General features: G+C 43.3%; 2 protein-coding genes across 2 annotated transcripts in view; one reads left to right on the top strand and one right to left on the bottom strand.

The window, feature by feature from the left end:
* LOC122626535 (neural cell adhesion molecule 2) overlaps window positions 1–17,582 on the top strand; it is a 62,200-nt gene that overhangs the window by 26,713 nt on the left and 17,905 nt on the right. The window lies entirely within an intron of this gene.
* Window positions 5,906–6,569, bottom strand: LOC122626536. Its single transcript, XM_043806833.1, has one exon. The coding sequence runs from the start codon at window positions 6,484–6,486 to the stop codon at window positions 5,911–5,913; it is 576 nt and encodes a 191-aa protein (XP_043662768.1). The 5' UTR covers window positions 6,487–6,569; the 3' UTR covers window positions 5,906–5,910.

Genomic DNA, 17,582 nt, shown 5'->3' with positions numbered 1-17,582 from the left:
AACTCCGCGCCGCCTGCTGTGCAAATCGTTAGCGTTGATTTATTATTTATTGCTTTGGTTTTGCTCCCTGATTTATTCTCGGCTGATAGAGGGAAAAGTTGGCTGGCATGGGTTGGCTTAAATGCCTCGCTCTTTTGTTTCGGTATTCCGGTGAATTTCTTTGTTTCCTTTTAAAATGTTGCACTATCAAAACATTCAATCGGGCCATGCAATTAAATGATTTATCACATAATTTATTGTTCAGCTGCGAGAGTTGCACCCTGGGGGAAAAATCGTCGCCCATTTATAGAATAATGGAAAAATGCCAGATGAAAATGAAAAAAACTACCATGTAACTATGCTTTAAACTTGTTTATTTAAATGTGACAATAATTACAACTATATAAACATGTATGTTGAATAATTAATCATTAGATTGTATGCTCTTGGCGTTCATAAATTCATAACTCGTTCAAGCAAATCATTTTAAGCCCTTGGGCATTTCAGTTCTGTTGTCATTTGTTCGCGGAGGCTGTTGGCATAAATCGCATAGGATTTGCATAGAACATGGCACAAAAGCTGTTTAAATAACTAATAATTATCTTGTCGGCTTTGGCAGAGCTTCAATGTCATTTGATGCCATTCTGCTAGCGATTTATATGCATAAGCCGCTTAGTTGAAATTAATTAACATTAACAGCCGCAAAAACAAGAGAAACACGGACTAAGCAACATCTAGCAGCCTATTTAAATATTTATTGCACGCCTCCTCTGTTCGCGGTCGTTTATTTTTAATGACATTGTAAGCCCAATCAGTTATTTATTTATATATATTCTTTTTTTCTCGCACATCGCATTATGTATAACCCCAACCATAATCGCAGTGTGGTGGTAAATGCAATAAACACGGTGTTTGTAGCTTTTTCGCATTAAATCTAATTTGATAGGCTTTGTGCAAATATTTGCATTTAATCTGTTTGGATTGTTAATTAAATAAGCTCTTATTACATGCAACACAAAAAACATTTCAAATTGCATTTCGATGGCAGGCGAACTGTCAAATGTCATAAACAACTGAGCCCGCTTAAGTAAAAAGCGGTTTGAAAGCATTGAAACTGAGTTTGATTATTAATTAATTTGTTTATCCAATAATACTTTATAAGTCACTTAACCAGCACACAAGTTCATAGTAATAAATGTGCGAGCTGTTTATTGCCAGCTATTTAAATCTTTATTAAATAGTTATAATATCTCTATTTATGAAAATATCCCTACGGTAGTTTCAATGCTATAGGGCGTTGGTTAATTCGAGAGTTGTCAAAAGTTTTCCGAGTTATTAATATGAGAAAAATAGCTAAGACCACTCAGCAGCTGTGGAACTTTTATTTTTCATTCACAACAACTTCTTTGTTTTAACCACCGCCACTCAACTTCTGAAGTCCTCTCGAAGAGCTCTCCTTTCTCCTCTCGCTTGAGCTGAACAATGTTCATATATTTCCGTGAGCAGCACAAAGCATACTTAGGAGCTCCATTCGATGGCGAACTCGAGACCCGCCGTTTCCGTTTCCGTACCGCCCGCAGACCAGAAAAATCAGCAGAAGATGGAGATGCCCGTGGCGCTGCGATGCTCCGCTTAATCAGCCTGGCTGCGGCACATAACTCAGATATGTGGGCTGCGAAACACCGTCGAGGAAGGAGCCACCCATGGTCACAGTCTTCGTGCCAAAAAGGATGGCGGTATCCTGGCTAGAGACAAGGAAGCAGTGCGCCCGCTGTTGCTCTTACGCTGCTCTGCACTTTAATTTTAAAACAAATGCACACGAAATTCGGCACAGTCAGTCCAGCGGGTTGGAAAGAGAGATACAGAACAAAAGAGAGAGAGAGAGACAGAGAGAAGGATCTACACCACAAAAATATCCTTTAATACCAAGAATTTCTTACCCACACTATACAAACTATTTAAACTATTTATTAATTTAAAACTGGTGAGCTTGACATACAAATTATCTTGAAATTACATAGTGTCCATGAAATTGTAATATGTAATTCGTAATCGTTAAATTTCCAATTCGAGGCATATCATTCAATAAACATTAACATTATTAAATGTTGTATATTTTGTGGTTACCCCAACAACAACAGCTCCTAATACGACTCACTCTCGTTGGAAGATAAAATGGCTTGAAAGCATTGAATTCCTTAATGCGGAGAATGTATTATAATCGACTTTTCTCCTTGCTGAAGTACTTGCCAGAGTACAGCAAGTGGGCATCCAGGCGTGCCTAAATTGCAGTTGCAATCAAATCTTGGGGCAACCGCAGGAGCAGGCCACACTTACAGAGCTGTCTCTCTCAAAATTAACCACAACAACTCGCAGTGCTCACACACACACACACCCACACACACTACAGCTAAACCACACAACCGCACATACACTCGAATGAGGATGAGAATTTTGTATTACAGGATCGCATCGCTGCGGTCTGTTAGGAAACTTATTAGATTAGCAGTGAAGGCGGTGTCACCGAACCTCATTTCGGTTCTCGATGGGATGCAACAGGCTAAATGTTTGACCGACGAGCTGTCCGACCACAAACAGCTGTCAGTCGGGCCTCTTGTCCTGCGTCCTGTGTCCTGTGTCCTTTGATGGCATGATTAAAGTGAGACCCATCCATTGGCAAATTATAAGTACCCGCACTCAGGCTAATGACATGCCTTCCAACGAAAAGCCAAGCGGGGTGGGGTTTCAAACATACATACATACATACATACATAGTTGGGCGGGAATGATGGATGCATATATAAAAACCCCTCTTAGTTGGGGTTAGCCACGTCCAGCAATAGATGACGAATGGCGCTGGCCATGGACATCCGTATCCGTGTCCGTATCCGTATGCGCAACTCTCGGAGGCAGCGCAAAAAAGTATGCTATGAAATTTTATTTATGCCACTTTTGGGGCTGCATGTCACATGTGCACAAAGAGCCATTGTCGTTTGCGGGCCACACAAAAAGCAAGTCGCATTGCGATTGACGAGATTGAGACTACACTGCTACCTCGTATTTATTTAAATTTACTTTATTTTCACTTTCGTTCGAGTAGCAGTTGTGCACAGAAAAGCCTTCAATATTCCCTGTATTATATGTTAGCATTTAGAGCAGAGCATTTGTAAAATGGAATTTTCCATCACTGTCAAGCTGATTTCCATTACAGCGAATCCCATATGCAAAAAATACGTTACTAATTTGAAAGATGAATTAGATTTCCAGCATTCGGAGATTCGCAGCCCTGCAGTTTTATTTTTTGTTGTTTGTTGTCCGGGGAAAAAGGGAATCGCAGAACTATAAATTTCATTTGTCACAGCAAATCCCCAGAGCGGCTTACAATGAAGTTCATTTTGCAGGCAACGACGGGCAAACGAGAAAGACATTTTTACGTAGTTTGTGGCAAAGTCAAAAACAGCATAATGCATGTCGCACACTCGTACAGAGTCACAAACACACACGCAAACACACACACGCACACATGGATGCTCTGGGTGGGACAGCTGACACAAAAGCCACAGAGAACAATTTAGATATTTTCTAAAGATTTAAGCGCTTCACAAGCGACTCACAGGACATGGCAGGACGAGGGCAAAAGCTGTCGACAGCTTCGGTTACATAGCTTCATGCTCCTGGTCGCTCCTGTCTATTTGTTTGCCATTTAAATAAGCATACTTTCCGCTGCAGAGAAGGGCGGAAATAAATATGCAAAAATAAAACTGAAACACATTCATATGCATGTGACTAACCACAGCAGCTCGACATTATTACTCATGTTTATTTGCTGTTTGTCTCCTGCAGGTACGTACTACGTACCCACAGTAAGCCAAAGGTGCAGCATACCTATGCCACCTATACCACCTATACCACTGCTCCTAAGTGGCTCACTCCGGCATTTGCATACGGAGGCCGATGTATCTGTTGCTCCGTGCAGCTGTGTGTGTGTGTGTGAGTGTGCCATATGGGGCAGCACTTGAGTGTCTTAAGTTCCGGGTAAGTGGGAACTTTTTCTGAATTCCAGCAAGTGGTGGCTCGAGTGGTTATCCACTGGCAAAGGGGTTTTTGAGCTATAAAATGTTTGTGGGTCCGCAGACGAATTCCTCGCACCAACACCACACACACACACACACACACAATAGTGACCCCAATTGGTGCCCAGCTTATGGGTGAATATGGAGCGAAATCTCACTTTTGCATATGTGCGCCGCTCCGAATGTGAATAAATTAAATTTATTACTTGACTTTAAGGTGCTGCGACTTGGCTGGGGATTGCGTAAGTCAAATGGCAGCCACTCAGGCGGAAGAATATATCACAACAATTTTGTAGAGAAAATACAACTTGCTTTGGCTTTCTCATAAATATTTATATACCAGCTTGTGCCAAAGAAAAGGCATCCTAGTTCATTTTGTTTACGAATAATAAATCGAGCACATAAATGTTGCATCTACCAGACTGACCGCGTTTCAGCAAATCATTTCATAATTCATATAGTTAAAGCTAAAGCATATGCATTTATTAGACATTCAAATGAGTACTTTGCTTATTTCAAAAACTAAAATTACCATCATCAAGCTAATTTTCTTAGCCGTGCGGGTACTTGCCACCGATGTAATTAAACCACTTGCACCGCTGGCGAATTGCATGCCCCTGTGGTGCGGCGGTGGCCCCAAAGAAAAGCGCCAAAAATCCGCAAACGGCGTGCAAAAAAATTTGCCTCGCTTTTAATGGCTCACATTGTCGATTTTGTGTGTGTGGGTGTGCGTTCATAAGAGCCTTAACTGACCAGCAAAAGCAAATACGCACCCACACTCGCACACCCGTTGAGGCAAAGGATCGTGCAGGACGACGCTTTAAAAAGCCATTTCGGCTTGCTTTACCAGTTCCCCGCTTTTTTTGTTTTTACACTTTTTGTGGATTCCTGGTATCGCCCAGGATGGATGGCACATCGTTTAAAGCGGCCACAGCAGCTGGAAAAAATCGTTGGGCGGATTATAAAACACTTAAACGATTTTAAGCGCAATTATGTTGGCAGTAGCACGTAGCGGCCTTTGCCGCCCTTTCCCTTCAATTTTTGAGCACTTCCCAAGGGCTTTTCTCATTAGGTTTTCAATTTAAAGGTGCATTACGTTCGTTCTTTTTTCCCATTCGAGCACGAAGAGTATATATATTTTATTAAAACAACAAGAGGGTGCCGGTGAAGAGCTGCCGGCAGATAACCTGGAACAACAGGAGTTGCCAACTCGGACTGCCGTGCAACAATTAGAACGTCAGCTTACCGGAAAAAAAGTTTGCATTCCATTTATGCTCGTTGCGATTTATTTACGGCAAAAAGTTCTGGTTCCTAGTTCTGGTCAGCGTTTCTTAAAGGCCAGCTCACTTGCAGAGTTAGTTTGGTGAAGTGGGGAGGGGAGTGGGAGGGCAGCAGCAGCATCCGCTGTCGAGTTCGCTCTTTTGTTGCCACAATAAACTTGCGGCCTTAAATTTCAATTGCCTGGCCGTGTATAGGTGGAGAACAAAATGGCAGACCGTTGGCCAAGTTATCCCTGCAATGGCTTCTGACATTAATTAGCCGAAAACATGTTGAAACAGAGCAGCACTCCCCCGTTGGTAGATAATGGCACGGCAAAGTTTTCGGCCATCTGCAGGTGCATAATGGACCTGGCCCAGAGCATCCTTTTTCAATGCTCCACAACGGCTGTCCACCGGGCAGCCTGTTTATTATGCAATTTATTGGGGACCGAAAGTGCAGAGTACACTTAACCAGGCCATTCTCCTTCCTAAAGCTGAAGAACTACATAAAAGCATATATCAACTTTTAATCGAAACCCCATAACTCTGCAGACTTGTATAGTTTCTTGCCTAATAGTACATAACCATGGTAAATTAGTTTAATTATATTTATTGTGCATGTTATAAGTGTTCAGTGTATCATAATCATCATCCCATTGAGGCCTGATCCTTACACTCGTATTGGTTTGGGTTGACCTGTCGGTCATCATCGTATCGCAGGATATGTCATCATTATGGACTTGTCGGAAGATCTTCTCGTCATCCTGCTTCTTGCTGAACAAGAACTTCCACCAGGGTCTTTCGTTGGATACTCCAGTCGGTACCTCTCCACCAGTTCTATTCACACCAAAAATCCCGGTGGCCTTCGATTTTCTGGGTTTCCTGTTGGTTAGAGCTCCCTTTTTCGCGACTTTTGCGGCAGGACGCTTTCTGCCTTGAGTCGGTGCCTTGGATAGGTGCAATTTGGTTCTCTTCTCTGATTTTTTGGCTTGGTTTGTTTGTACAGTAGCTCTCCTCCTGGTCGGCTGATGCTGCGGAGTATTCTTGGCTAAGAATTTCAACATCGGACCTAGGGGCCTGGGAAACTCGTCGCAGCTGGACACAGGATCCTCGATGGTTACTCCTACTCGCGGCGGCTCCTTTGCAGATTTCGAGGAGCCGGCATTAAACTCCATATTGATGAGAAAATTAGAAAAAACTTAGAAATTTTCTACCTATGTGTGCTCGTGTGGAATGTGTATATAAAACTGGCAGCGTAATGAAATCAGCACAAATATTTGACACCAGAAACATGGCTACTATGATAATAGCATTTAATTTTCAGCATTCATTTGACAAGGACTTCGCACGGCAATTCATCGCATGTCCTTCTCGAATTTTCGCTCTTCGCTCTTTGGTTCTGCACGGGTGCGGCTAACTGTATATAATGGCAGAAAGTTCACACTTCCGTTGGCTGAACTTTGTCCACTGGTGCAGTCGGTTGATGCTGTTGTTGTTGTGTCTGGTGAAGTTTTGTCCAAATGGCGGCTCTATTTGCTATTTGTTATTTGCTATTTGCACTTGCAGCAGTGCTAAATATATTTCAAACAAAAGCCAAACAAACAGCTGACAAAGGCAACAACGAATGCCAGCCGGAAGGAAGTTCAACTTAAATAACGGATATTGGCTTAAATAAACAATGGCGTCTGTACCTCTCTCTCTCTCTCTCTCTCTCTCTCTCTTTCGGTAGTTCTTTCCCTTTCTGGTGGCTTTTGCTCTATGGAAGTCGCAAAGCGGAAGTCGTCTGCCCGCCATTTTGTGGTCGCCGCGCTTAAGTTAACCCTTCTTCTTGGCATTGTTTGGTCGATGAGCAACGATGAGTGCAACAGCTGTGTTTGTGCAACTTCTTCGGCCAGCTTAATTGCCTGTTAATTAGCGCAGTTGCAGCTCGTGTGTATGTACACACGTATCCTTTGCTGCACTTCAATCTGTTCCCGTTCTGATTGTCTTTTGCCGAAAAAATAACTCTGCCGTTGACACGCGCGCCTGGCCGTGACATGCCATTGATGGAATTTAACAACTGTGCAAATATTTGACATCCGCACGCTTCACTGCCGTTTGCCCTCCGTGGGACCAATCCCAGAACAAATCGGTCACTGGCGCGTGAGAGGGCGAAAATTGGCTGCGTTTCGTCGATTCGTAGTGGCAAAAAAGTGCAGCTTTTCGCCTACAGGTGCAGCCAATATTAGTGTTGCATGCACCATTTATTCAGGTGCACAGACATGGCAAAAGGTTGATGCCAATTAAGTAAATCAACTCTTAAAAGAATAGCAATAACCATATGTTTAAGTACTCAAATCCCAATAGCAGGAGCAGTAATTGTAAAATTATAAATTGTATAAACTTAAAACAGTATCCATGACTAAACTGCTATCGCACAGGAACTGTGCCTTGCAAATACGGACTTTCTAAACGAGCAGTTACCTATTATTTGCAAACTTGCCTTCTAAGTATGCCCAGATAAACAAATACAAAACGGAACTTGAAAGTTGCTCCTGTGCAAAGGAAGTTAGCTACTTATAACGTAATGCCCCTCTCACTTCCGCTGTGAGCAAGTCACAGAGCATTCAAATTATTTCCACACCCAACGACTGCAATGGCGACAATGTTTGCCCAGGCGGGCAGGAAAAAATAGAAATGGGTGTGAAAAAGTGCAGAGCAGGAACAGGAAAGGAGGAGGTCCTGCAGCCGGTAGGAAGCCATTCGGTTAGGTAGACTGAGCGAATGCCCAACCGACGCTAAAAGGATAAGCGCATTAAAGCATTTACTTTGCAATTGCAATGCGAATCGGGCTGGGAATCAGGCCGGAGCGCATTAGTACTCACATATATATGTGTTTTTGTATCGGCAGTGGAGTTGGCCACTAGATCTGGGGATGCAACAAGGACACGCACATGTATGTTGGATGGAGGATGGCGCCAGAAGCCGTTGTTGCGCCGGCCCACACAAAAGCGCAACAAACATGCAACAGCCTCGGGCAGATGGGCTCCACATGCAGCTGCTGCAAAGGACAATGAGCACATTGCACTTTGGACCCACTTAATCCCGCCCATTGTGTTAGCCTTATTATGACGCCCAACACACAAGAGTCCTTCCAGTTCCACTTCCCCTCATCCCCCTGGAACCCAGTTCAATTTGAAAAAGGGGAAAAAAGAATTCTGGCAAAGCCTTGACGACAGTTTTATGCTTTATCAGCAGCGGCGTCGCCAAAGCTGGAAAAACTTGTTTGTTTTTCCTACGCCTCGCCTCCTGTAATGAACGGCATTGTCTGTCTGCTTTCTCTGTTGTCTGTTGGTGGGAAGGGGATAGTGGGCGGTGGTGTAATGGGGGGTGGAAAAGTCCTTCGCCTTTTCGGCCGCGTGTGTTAAGGTTACACTTTGTTCGCTCCACTCGCGACCAGACGGCGCCAGTCGACTCTCAATGGCAACGAAAGCAGCAGCAGCAGCAGCAGCCACATCAACCTCTTGGCATTGGCCATTTGTCGGAGCAACTTTTTTTGGCAACCATTGGCAAATCGATAATTTCGCCATGAAGTCATGTTTGCTACAACTAAAACATATTTAAAGCCAAGTCGAGTGTGGGCAGCGCTTCCCACAGGAGGCTTCTGAATATAAATAGGTCCTTGAGTAATGGATAAGAGCCTTGAGGCGTGGAATTCATGAAATGTTTTTGAAGTAAGATGAAAATGAGTGAAAAGGGTCTGACATTTAGTAGGGCATAATCAGAAGCAGGGATCCTTTTAAGTATTTTTGTTTCAAATACTTATCTTAATATGATTGATGAGTTAATATTGGGCTTGCCTTAAATTCACGCAGCTGTGCTTAAACATACAAATATTTACTAGTTAATGCTCTGAAAATACGATTAAAAAACAAATATTTACTAATTAATGCTATGAAAATCCGATTATATACAAATATTTACTAGTTAATGCTATGAAAGTCCGATTAAAAACAAATATTTACTAGTTAATGCTCTGAAAATCCAATTATATTATTTTTATTTAAAAAAAAAAATTCACTCAAAATTTAACTTTAATCCCATGTCCAACGAAATGGAAGCAAAATGATGCTGTTAAACCATCTCGTAAGGGAATCAACTGCTGCTTTTAATTTACTACCAATGATAATTCGATTTATTTGCGAAAATTATTGAAAGTGCAATAGCTCTGCTGGTAATGATTTAATGATATCACTTAATACGAATGAAAGTCCGTTTGTGAATAGCTTAATGACTGATGCAACGATTACCCGGCGTGAAACGGCCTTTGTCGGTATTAATTAAAACTCCTTTTTTTCGACTCAAATCAAAGAAATGTGTGCGCCAGCCAGCTGATTCCCACACAAATTGGCTGGGATGAAAACTAATTAAATTTAACAACATTATGTGGCCACTGTCGGTTGGCTTTAATGAATGAGCTGGCAATCAGCCGGACACTCAATCAATTTGGCCGAAACAAAACCTAATTATGCTGTGCAAAAATTGAAACCCGATAAATCAATTTAATGTCGAAGAACACGCACATGGCCAAGTTAACCGTCTTTTTCCCCCACATAAGTTTGGTTCAAACTCGAGTTTTCTAGGTCACGTCCAGCGAGCGATATTTTTCCGCATTTTTTCTTGGTGAGCTTGGCTGCTTCCTATTTTCCCAGACAAATGGCGTCGCACTTTGGTGGCGCCACTTTTTGTTGCTCCTGTTGTTGTCGTCACCGCCACTACCAGTACCACCACCACCACTACCATCACCACCACCGTCACCAAAGCTGCCACATCCAGCAGTTGGGGATGCCCCAGAACCGGGATCCACCGCTTTGCCCACCCGGCTGCTTGTCACTGGCAATTTTTAGTGCAGCCATTCCTTTGGCAGCCCGGCTGGGTATAAATCCAGCGGCCCGTTATCGGGTGTTATGCCCCACCAGGGATGCCCCGCCCGGATCCGTATTGATTTCCCATGCCACGGCTCCTTTTCGGGCATTAAAGTTGCAGCCGGTGAAAGCGGCAGTGACATGGATAGTTATAGTTATAGTTCCGTTTGCAGCTCTCGAATCCATCAACATCTGTCAAATTGCTCTGGCCATTCAGGGCTTTATGTTCTGGCCTGGACAGTTTTTATGGTTCATACTTTTATTTTTCTGTTACAGTTAGTTAGTACTTCAAATTGATACACGAAATAGGGTGCTTTAAATTTGAGAGCTTCTTGAGCAGTTAAATTTACTGCGAGTTCGGGAAATGTGTTGTGCGCAGTCAAGTAGATTATTGTGAGCTTAAATTTGCATTAGTTTGAGTTAGTTACCCTTTGTTTGTGTTCTTCGCATTGATGAAGTGATACCTAGACTTGTTGTTTTCATTGCCATTATCCTTTTGGTTCAGCCAGTGCAGAAATGTGTATCCAGCTGTTGTCCTAACAATTATCCATCAAATGCTACATATATGCTGCTCATGCGAGAAGTCCAAGTGTTTGATTTCAATGCTCAGCATTTTATGCAGATTACTTTTATCTCTGCCATGGCATCCTAACCTATATCCTATTTGCTTTGTAACACTTACACTCGGCTGGCTTACGTAAGCCATTTGCTTTGCCATATTTTATTTATGCCTCATGTGCGTTCAGTTATTCTGGGTTTTTGTGGTAATTTGCACCATGAAAGCACTTTCACTTGGCCAACTCCTATTTCAGTTCGTACGATTACCGCCGGAGACAAGTGCATCCTTGGCTGTCGGTTGTAGTTCTTCTCAGCAATTGACATCTGGAGCCCGGTTATTGATGGCTTTTATTGCATTGCTCGATTCATTTGTTGCGGATGCGGTGGCGGATGCTATATGCTGCTTGGTTGCTGCTGGTTGCAGGGGCATCCTTTCATTTCGTGGCACATTGCATCGAGCCAAGTGCTCGACGTCAATCACATTTCGCATTTCCTTTGTAACAAATCCGCTGGCACAGCGCTTGTCGATGGCATCGCCAGCCAGTCATGTTAAATTACGTGCAATTAAAATCTAATGCACATGCAGTGTGTCTGTGTGTGTAGGACATGCCCGGGAAGATACCCGGGAACATTGATGGATACCCGGATTGATGCTCCATTGCTTGCCGGAGGGGCTATCGACATCGTTGCGGTAATTAATAAGCTACGACCGGCGGCCCACGGGTCGTATGCTTTATGTGGGCCACAGCTGCAGCAGCTCGGCTAAACTATTTATGCAGCAATTGAGTTTGTGGAGGGGGGGAAATAAAAAAAACAGCATTTCCAATTTGGCGCGCTGCAAACTGCATTTTCCCTTCCCAGGACACCGCGACCCAAAAATTTGTAACGAGTTAATTTGACGCCCCAGGGCCGAGTGTGGGAAAATATGATGACATCTTTGTTGCCGGAGCGAAAGTGCCTTTGCAAAAGCAATTTCAATTAGTGAGTGCATACCCCGCCAAAAATGTGGCCGTAAAACTGCAAATTTAATCACCAGCGAATGGCACTTGAAGCCTCAGCGAATGTCCTGGCAATGTCCTGACACAAGAGCACACAATTAAGCCCCGGCTAAAACCGCAAATGCAAAACGAGCTGTTGCTAAAATGAAAACAGCCACCGAAACTGAAACATCAAGTGGATAAGCAGAACTCATTTACCTCCAAATGCTAACCATAAACGCAACTATTTTGGCATCTCGTTTGCGCTGTTTGTGTTCCTGCATCATAGTGTGTGTATTTGAGTGCCTGTGTGTGTGTTTGAGTGCGTGTGTGTGTGTGACAGGCGACAAACAGGCGACGACGCTGCAATGGCGGCAATGTCAGCGAGACAACCGGAAATACAACGGCAACTTCCGTGTCGACGACGCCGAGTTGATCTATATGCGAATATATCCTCACGAGAGTTACATTCTGCATCTGTGAGTGTGTTTCTGCCTCGGTAGTGGTGTTTCTCTGTTACAAGTGCGAGCTAGTGTGTGTGTGTGTGGTGAGTACTTTGTCTAAGCGTTTCGTTTACATGGAGAAAAAAGGAATGAATGGAACAAATCATTATATTTAGATAAAATAATCTTCAACGTGGCAGATATACTTTTAAGGTAGCTAAATTTTAATTTAATTTTATAAAGAAAGAAACAAGAAACACCATTTGTTAGTTACATATTTGTTCTCATCTGCTATTTCGAATTACAAAGCACTTTAAAATATGAAATTGGCACTTAAGTATCTCAGCATGCGTAGTCACACAAAGGCCAATATCAAATTGAAGTTACGAAATATTGCCCTCTTATTGCCCCATCTTTATGCTGCATGACATTGGCAAATTGAACTTTAAAATGTTTTCCACGTGGAAATTATTAAGTCATAGACGCAATTTCGCTCGATTTATGGTTGAAGTCATTTTCATAAGTCATGGTGAAAGAGTCCTAGGCAGCTGCCAAGGACAAAGCGGATGCCACTCATATTACGTTTAAGATGGAACACGTGCCTGTCTGCCAGCCAGCCATGCGGATGCGGATGTAGATGAGGAAGGGGATGCGGATGCGGATGTGGATGGGGATGCGGATGCGGATGTGAGTACTCCGCCCTGAAGGCGTGACACACTCGCGCAGCCACACGTAGCCAATGGGGAGCATTTTTTGGCCTGCAGCTCTGTCTGGCATATTGGTTGATTTATGTGGCAATAAGCAGATGCAACATGCGCTGCATAAAGACGGCGGCAAGGGGCACAAGCTGAACGTGCAGCGCGTAACTGATATGCAACGATTAGCACCCACACACACACTAGCACAGCCAGGAAATGCAATTGGTATTGGACTTTTGGAAAATTACGAGAAGAGTCTGAAAACTGCTGTTGCAGTTGGGATATTGATTTTCGGTGGCTACTAAGAAAACTACATATAACTCATTGCAACACATGTTTGCCGGGGCAACTTTTCAACCACGAGCCATTCAGGATTCAGGATCCTTCCTCTACGTCCTTGTCAATGTTTTCCTTTTTTTTTGGTGTTTGGATCGTTTGATAGGGGTTGGGGTTACTACCAACTTATCCATTCACCGCAGCCCTTTGAACTTTTGCCTCGGCTCCGCAAATACGTAAAGTTTGGTGGCAAAAACCGCATTCTGACATTTTGCCAAATTCGATGGTTTTTGCGGTTGTCCGTTATATATAAACAAGCAGTTTGGATGCCTTAAATGGCTTCGCCACATTTCCCTTTTTTAAGGCATGCCTCATCGTTTTATTAAAAGCTTTACTAAGCATATTTTTAGAGCACTGATTAGAACCAAAGTCAAGGAATGCCTTTACACTACGTAAATCAACAGACTACTTTCGGTATATTTATTTACAGCAGGATATTAGAATTACATTTTTGCTAACAAGTCGTTTGGTATAAAATGACCCACAAACAATCGGATTCATTTCTTTAAAATAAGTCCTGCAGCTGTTGGCTCAATGATTGTAAGAAGCTGATTAGTATGATTATGTTTGCTAGAGCATTTACCTAATTGCCAAACTGAATGAAAAGCCTATCTCTCGAGATGAATTAAATATGATATCAGCCGATTAAAGTGTCAATGCTGGACCTTTGACTTTGAAGTCGGCCAACAACAGCAAATAAATAGTAAAGTTGCTGCCAGCAACAGGATTCTCAATTGCTGAAATGGAGACAAAGTCTTTGGGTCTAGGACTGGAGTAATGGAGTAATGTGGGATGGGATGGGTTGACATGTCGAGTGGGCACAATCGTAAGCAGCTTACCAAGGGTCGGAACTGGTTCGTCAACCAGAACCATAACTATGCTGCTGTTCAGCTGGTAATAATAGTGGGGCATAAAAAGGATTAGTGGGACACATTGTTCCAGGCGGAGGTGGATCGTAGTAGCAGAAGGAGGAGCAGCAGTCCAGGGCCAGGAAGTCGTAGTAAGGTAATAGAGCGAGTAGCCAGTCTACAAAGTACAGAGGGCTTAGCCCCGGTTGCAGTTTGTTGGTGGAGGAGCATGGTTTCTGGTTGGACGCGGGAACTCACAGGACGACTGATGCATGGTGACGAATTCGCAAAAGTCAGCAGGGAATTAGGCGACACAGAGTTGCTAATGAACAGCGGAAAGCAGTGAGCTCCTTTCACGGACGATTTACTATGTATTCCACAAAAATATTTAATTAGGTGTTTACATTTTTTTCCAAAATGTATCTGGCAATCTTTGCCCACAAAAAAGTGTATAATTATTCGCTTTTTAAACTTAGGAAACTCTGAGCCCAAGCTTCTGGCTTAGCAGCACTGATTTCTCCCCATAGCTGTTCCTCCTAATCTTGTTTTGCCTGCTCGTTGTACAAGGATTTGTGCGGGTCAAGTGTCCAGGTTTGAGCCAACTACCCGGTGGCTACAAGAAAGTAGAGAAAAAATTGTGCAATTGCCGGATGGAGAGGTCAGTTAGGCCAAGAGGCAAGAAAGCCAGGCTAAATAACCCTACAAAGTTTGAGTCGAGCCGGCCAAGTGAAATGCGAAGGCTGATAACGGCATTAAGGGGTTAAGCTTCTACTGCTGCTGCTGCTGGCAGTGCAAGTTCAAAGTTCGCCATCGGATGCATTTGAAGACCCTGCTTGGGCATCTCCTTCTCCTGATCCTTCTTCTTTCATTTTCTAAGTGACGTTGAATGGTCATCAAGGCTGGGGGCTTAGCTTTGATTTACAGCGACTCTTTGACTTCTCAAAAGTGTTGTTCGAGGGCTGAAAAGTTTCACGCCACGATGCGACGATATGATGAGGCCTCTTGATATCCTGACACAGCGCCCCCTTTTCCTCTATTTCCTCCTTTACCCAGAACATCCTATTTTTCCATGCTGAGCACGTTGTCTGGTCTTTGATTAAAATTGATGTGCCCGGGGCTTTGTCCAAAAATTTCGCATGCCGTTTATAGTCAAACATAATTTGACCTAAGCCAAGGCATAAGCAAATGTGACAGGCTCCAGTCAGCCATAAAAGCCTTCTCAGCCGGAACACTCATGGTTATTTACATAGTCATAGACATAGACATAGACATAGACATGGTCGTCCGGCTTGAGTCGGTAATTGAATGAAATGGCAAAAACTCACGCACACAGGAAAGTGTTCATTTAAATGCATGGCATATGTAGGCTGGGTGGAGGATGGAGGCCAGGGTGTCGGCCAAACGCCAAGTGAACGACACCAAGCCAAGTTGGGGATATAAAAAATTTAAGCTCAAATAAAATTAAATCGAAATTAGCACCAGAGTGCCAGGCATCAAAGCAGCAAAAAGTGGCAAGAACAGTGGTGTGGCCACGACACTAATGCCACACACTTGAAGTTTATTGCAGTTTAAACATTGCGATTTAATGTACTGAAATGTTCATTCTGTAGAGGAACATCCAGCAAAGTAGAACTGCCTTGATATGAAAGAAATGTTAAAGAAAAATATATTTAAAATATATTTATTAATATGGGAACAACTTTCTACGAAAAACGAATACTTCTTTTTTATATAAAAGCAGTATTTCCTGAAAGAAACGTGACCATTTTTCCCTCTTGAGCATCCGAATTTGGTCCACTGTTTCGTGGCAGTTTTATGGCGCATAAAAGTTCGCACAACTGTCGCCGAGGCCACTAAACGTCATCATTGCCATGGATTAGCCGTAATGCGCGACTGTAATTTAGCACTGCAACCGTGCTGGCAGTCGTGATCATAAAAAACTGCATCTGCATCGGGCCATAAAGTCGCGGCGAGTCGTGCCAGCGACTCATTTGCATATAGCCAGCTGAAATGGGGTCCTGAATCGCAGTGCCCGTATCTGGCACACGGTCAAGGAAGTGTCCTTCCATTTTTTGTTTGATGCCCAAGTTGTGCACTGGTCGTGAATTACTTTCAGCGCATTCTTGGTTCTTAAACGGCAGTAGCATTGCAACAACAAGGCGGCCACAAGGACACCCGCCCACAGGACAACGCCCAAGGAGGACAAGGACGACAAGGAGTAACTGCTAGCTGGTGACTCGCCTGTTGACACTAGAAATTGAGCAACCAAAAATGTGTAAACAAGTTTGTTTGGCCCAAGTGTTACGCATTGGTCTGCTGGTTGCAGACCTCTCCCCGATGTCCTTGGTCCTGCCGAGTTTCCAGCACCAGGCTATCGATGTCGGTGTCTTTTTGGTCCTGCTCTTGACAGCTCTCAACGCCCGACACTCTGGAGCAGTGTATGAAAAGTTTTCAAAAATTTATGTTCGACACAAAGCAAAATGGTGTTTTCTTTGTCCTGCCAGCTATGAGTATTTGCGTCAAATAAACTGGACAAATTGCCGAGCACGAAGGTCCACATGAATCAGGACACGGCAAGTGACCAATTAGTGGCCAACGGCAAAGTACAGTCTAAGTTTTCAGGAGTGCACACATTTTGCTGCTGGCAAAAGCAATCAATTATGAACGAAAAAGGGAGGTGTCTATGTAGATACAGCGATAGAGTTTTAATTGATTCAGCTACATATGTAAATGTGGATGAGCCACAGGAAAGTGTAAGCTTTCTGTCAGAGCATATTTATTACTAATACACCGAGTAACTAAAAAAGGATGTCATGTATTCCAATTTTTATGGGTATTTTATGGCCAGAACTTGAGCATCTTTCTGCAACTGTTTGGTGCATCCTTTTTTCATGGGCATAGGCAGACTTTATCTTCCACTTCGCCCCTTTTATGATGTCACTTGCTAACTTATGCTGTCAGACGAATTAGCCCAAACAAGCACAATGGCAAAACGGCATCGAGTTTTTGGAATTGTGTCAAGTTGACGCCATGCGAATGCCAGAATGGCAACTGCCAGCAAGCTGCAATTAGAGCCGGCAAGTTGTCGTGACAATTGCAGGCATCACTGGAGCAATTTTCTGGCAACGCATGTGTGTATGCTTCATTTAGGACAGAACACTAAAGGACCAACTTTGGGCCAAAAACGCCGACTTAAAAGGACGAGAGCTGGTTTATGTGCCCCTTAAATTTGAATTGTTCATGTTAAGCAAGTTGCAGACACTTAATGACCCGTCAAATGTCAATGGAATTTCACTAGGCGACATTATTCATACGGCACTAAGCACTAAGCATTACGCATACGCCACGTTGGCCGGGCTGACACTTCAATTAGCGCACGCGGTGCACCGCACACACATTGTTTGCCCAAAACAAATGTCACAGTCATGTCACATGAATCGAGTGTCCCATGATTTATTTAAAATGTCAGCACGTTGATTATTGCTGCTTAGCAATGCGATTCCTGGA

Source organism: Drosophila teissieri, chromosome 2L (genome assembly GCF_016746235.2).
Source record: "Drosophila teissieri strain GT53w chromosome 2L, Prin_Dtei_1.1, whole genome shotgun sequence".
In the NCBI taxonomy this organism is placed as follows: domain Eukaryota; kingdom Metazoa; phylum Arthropoda; class Insecta; order Diptera; family Drosophilidae; genus Drosophila; species Drosophila teissieri.
This window is presented reverse-complemented; position numbering and strand designations above follow the sequence as displayed.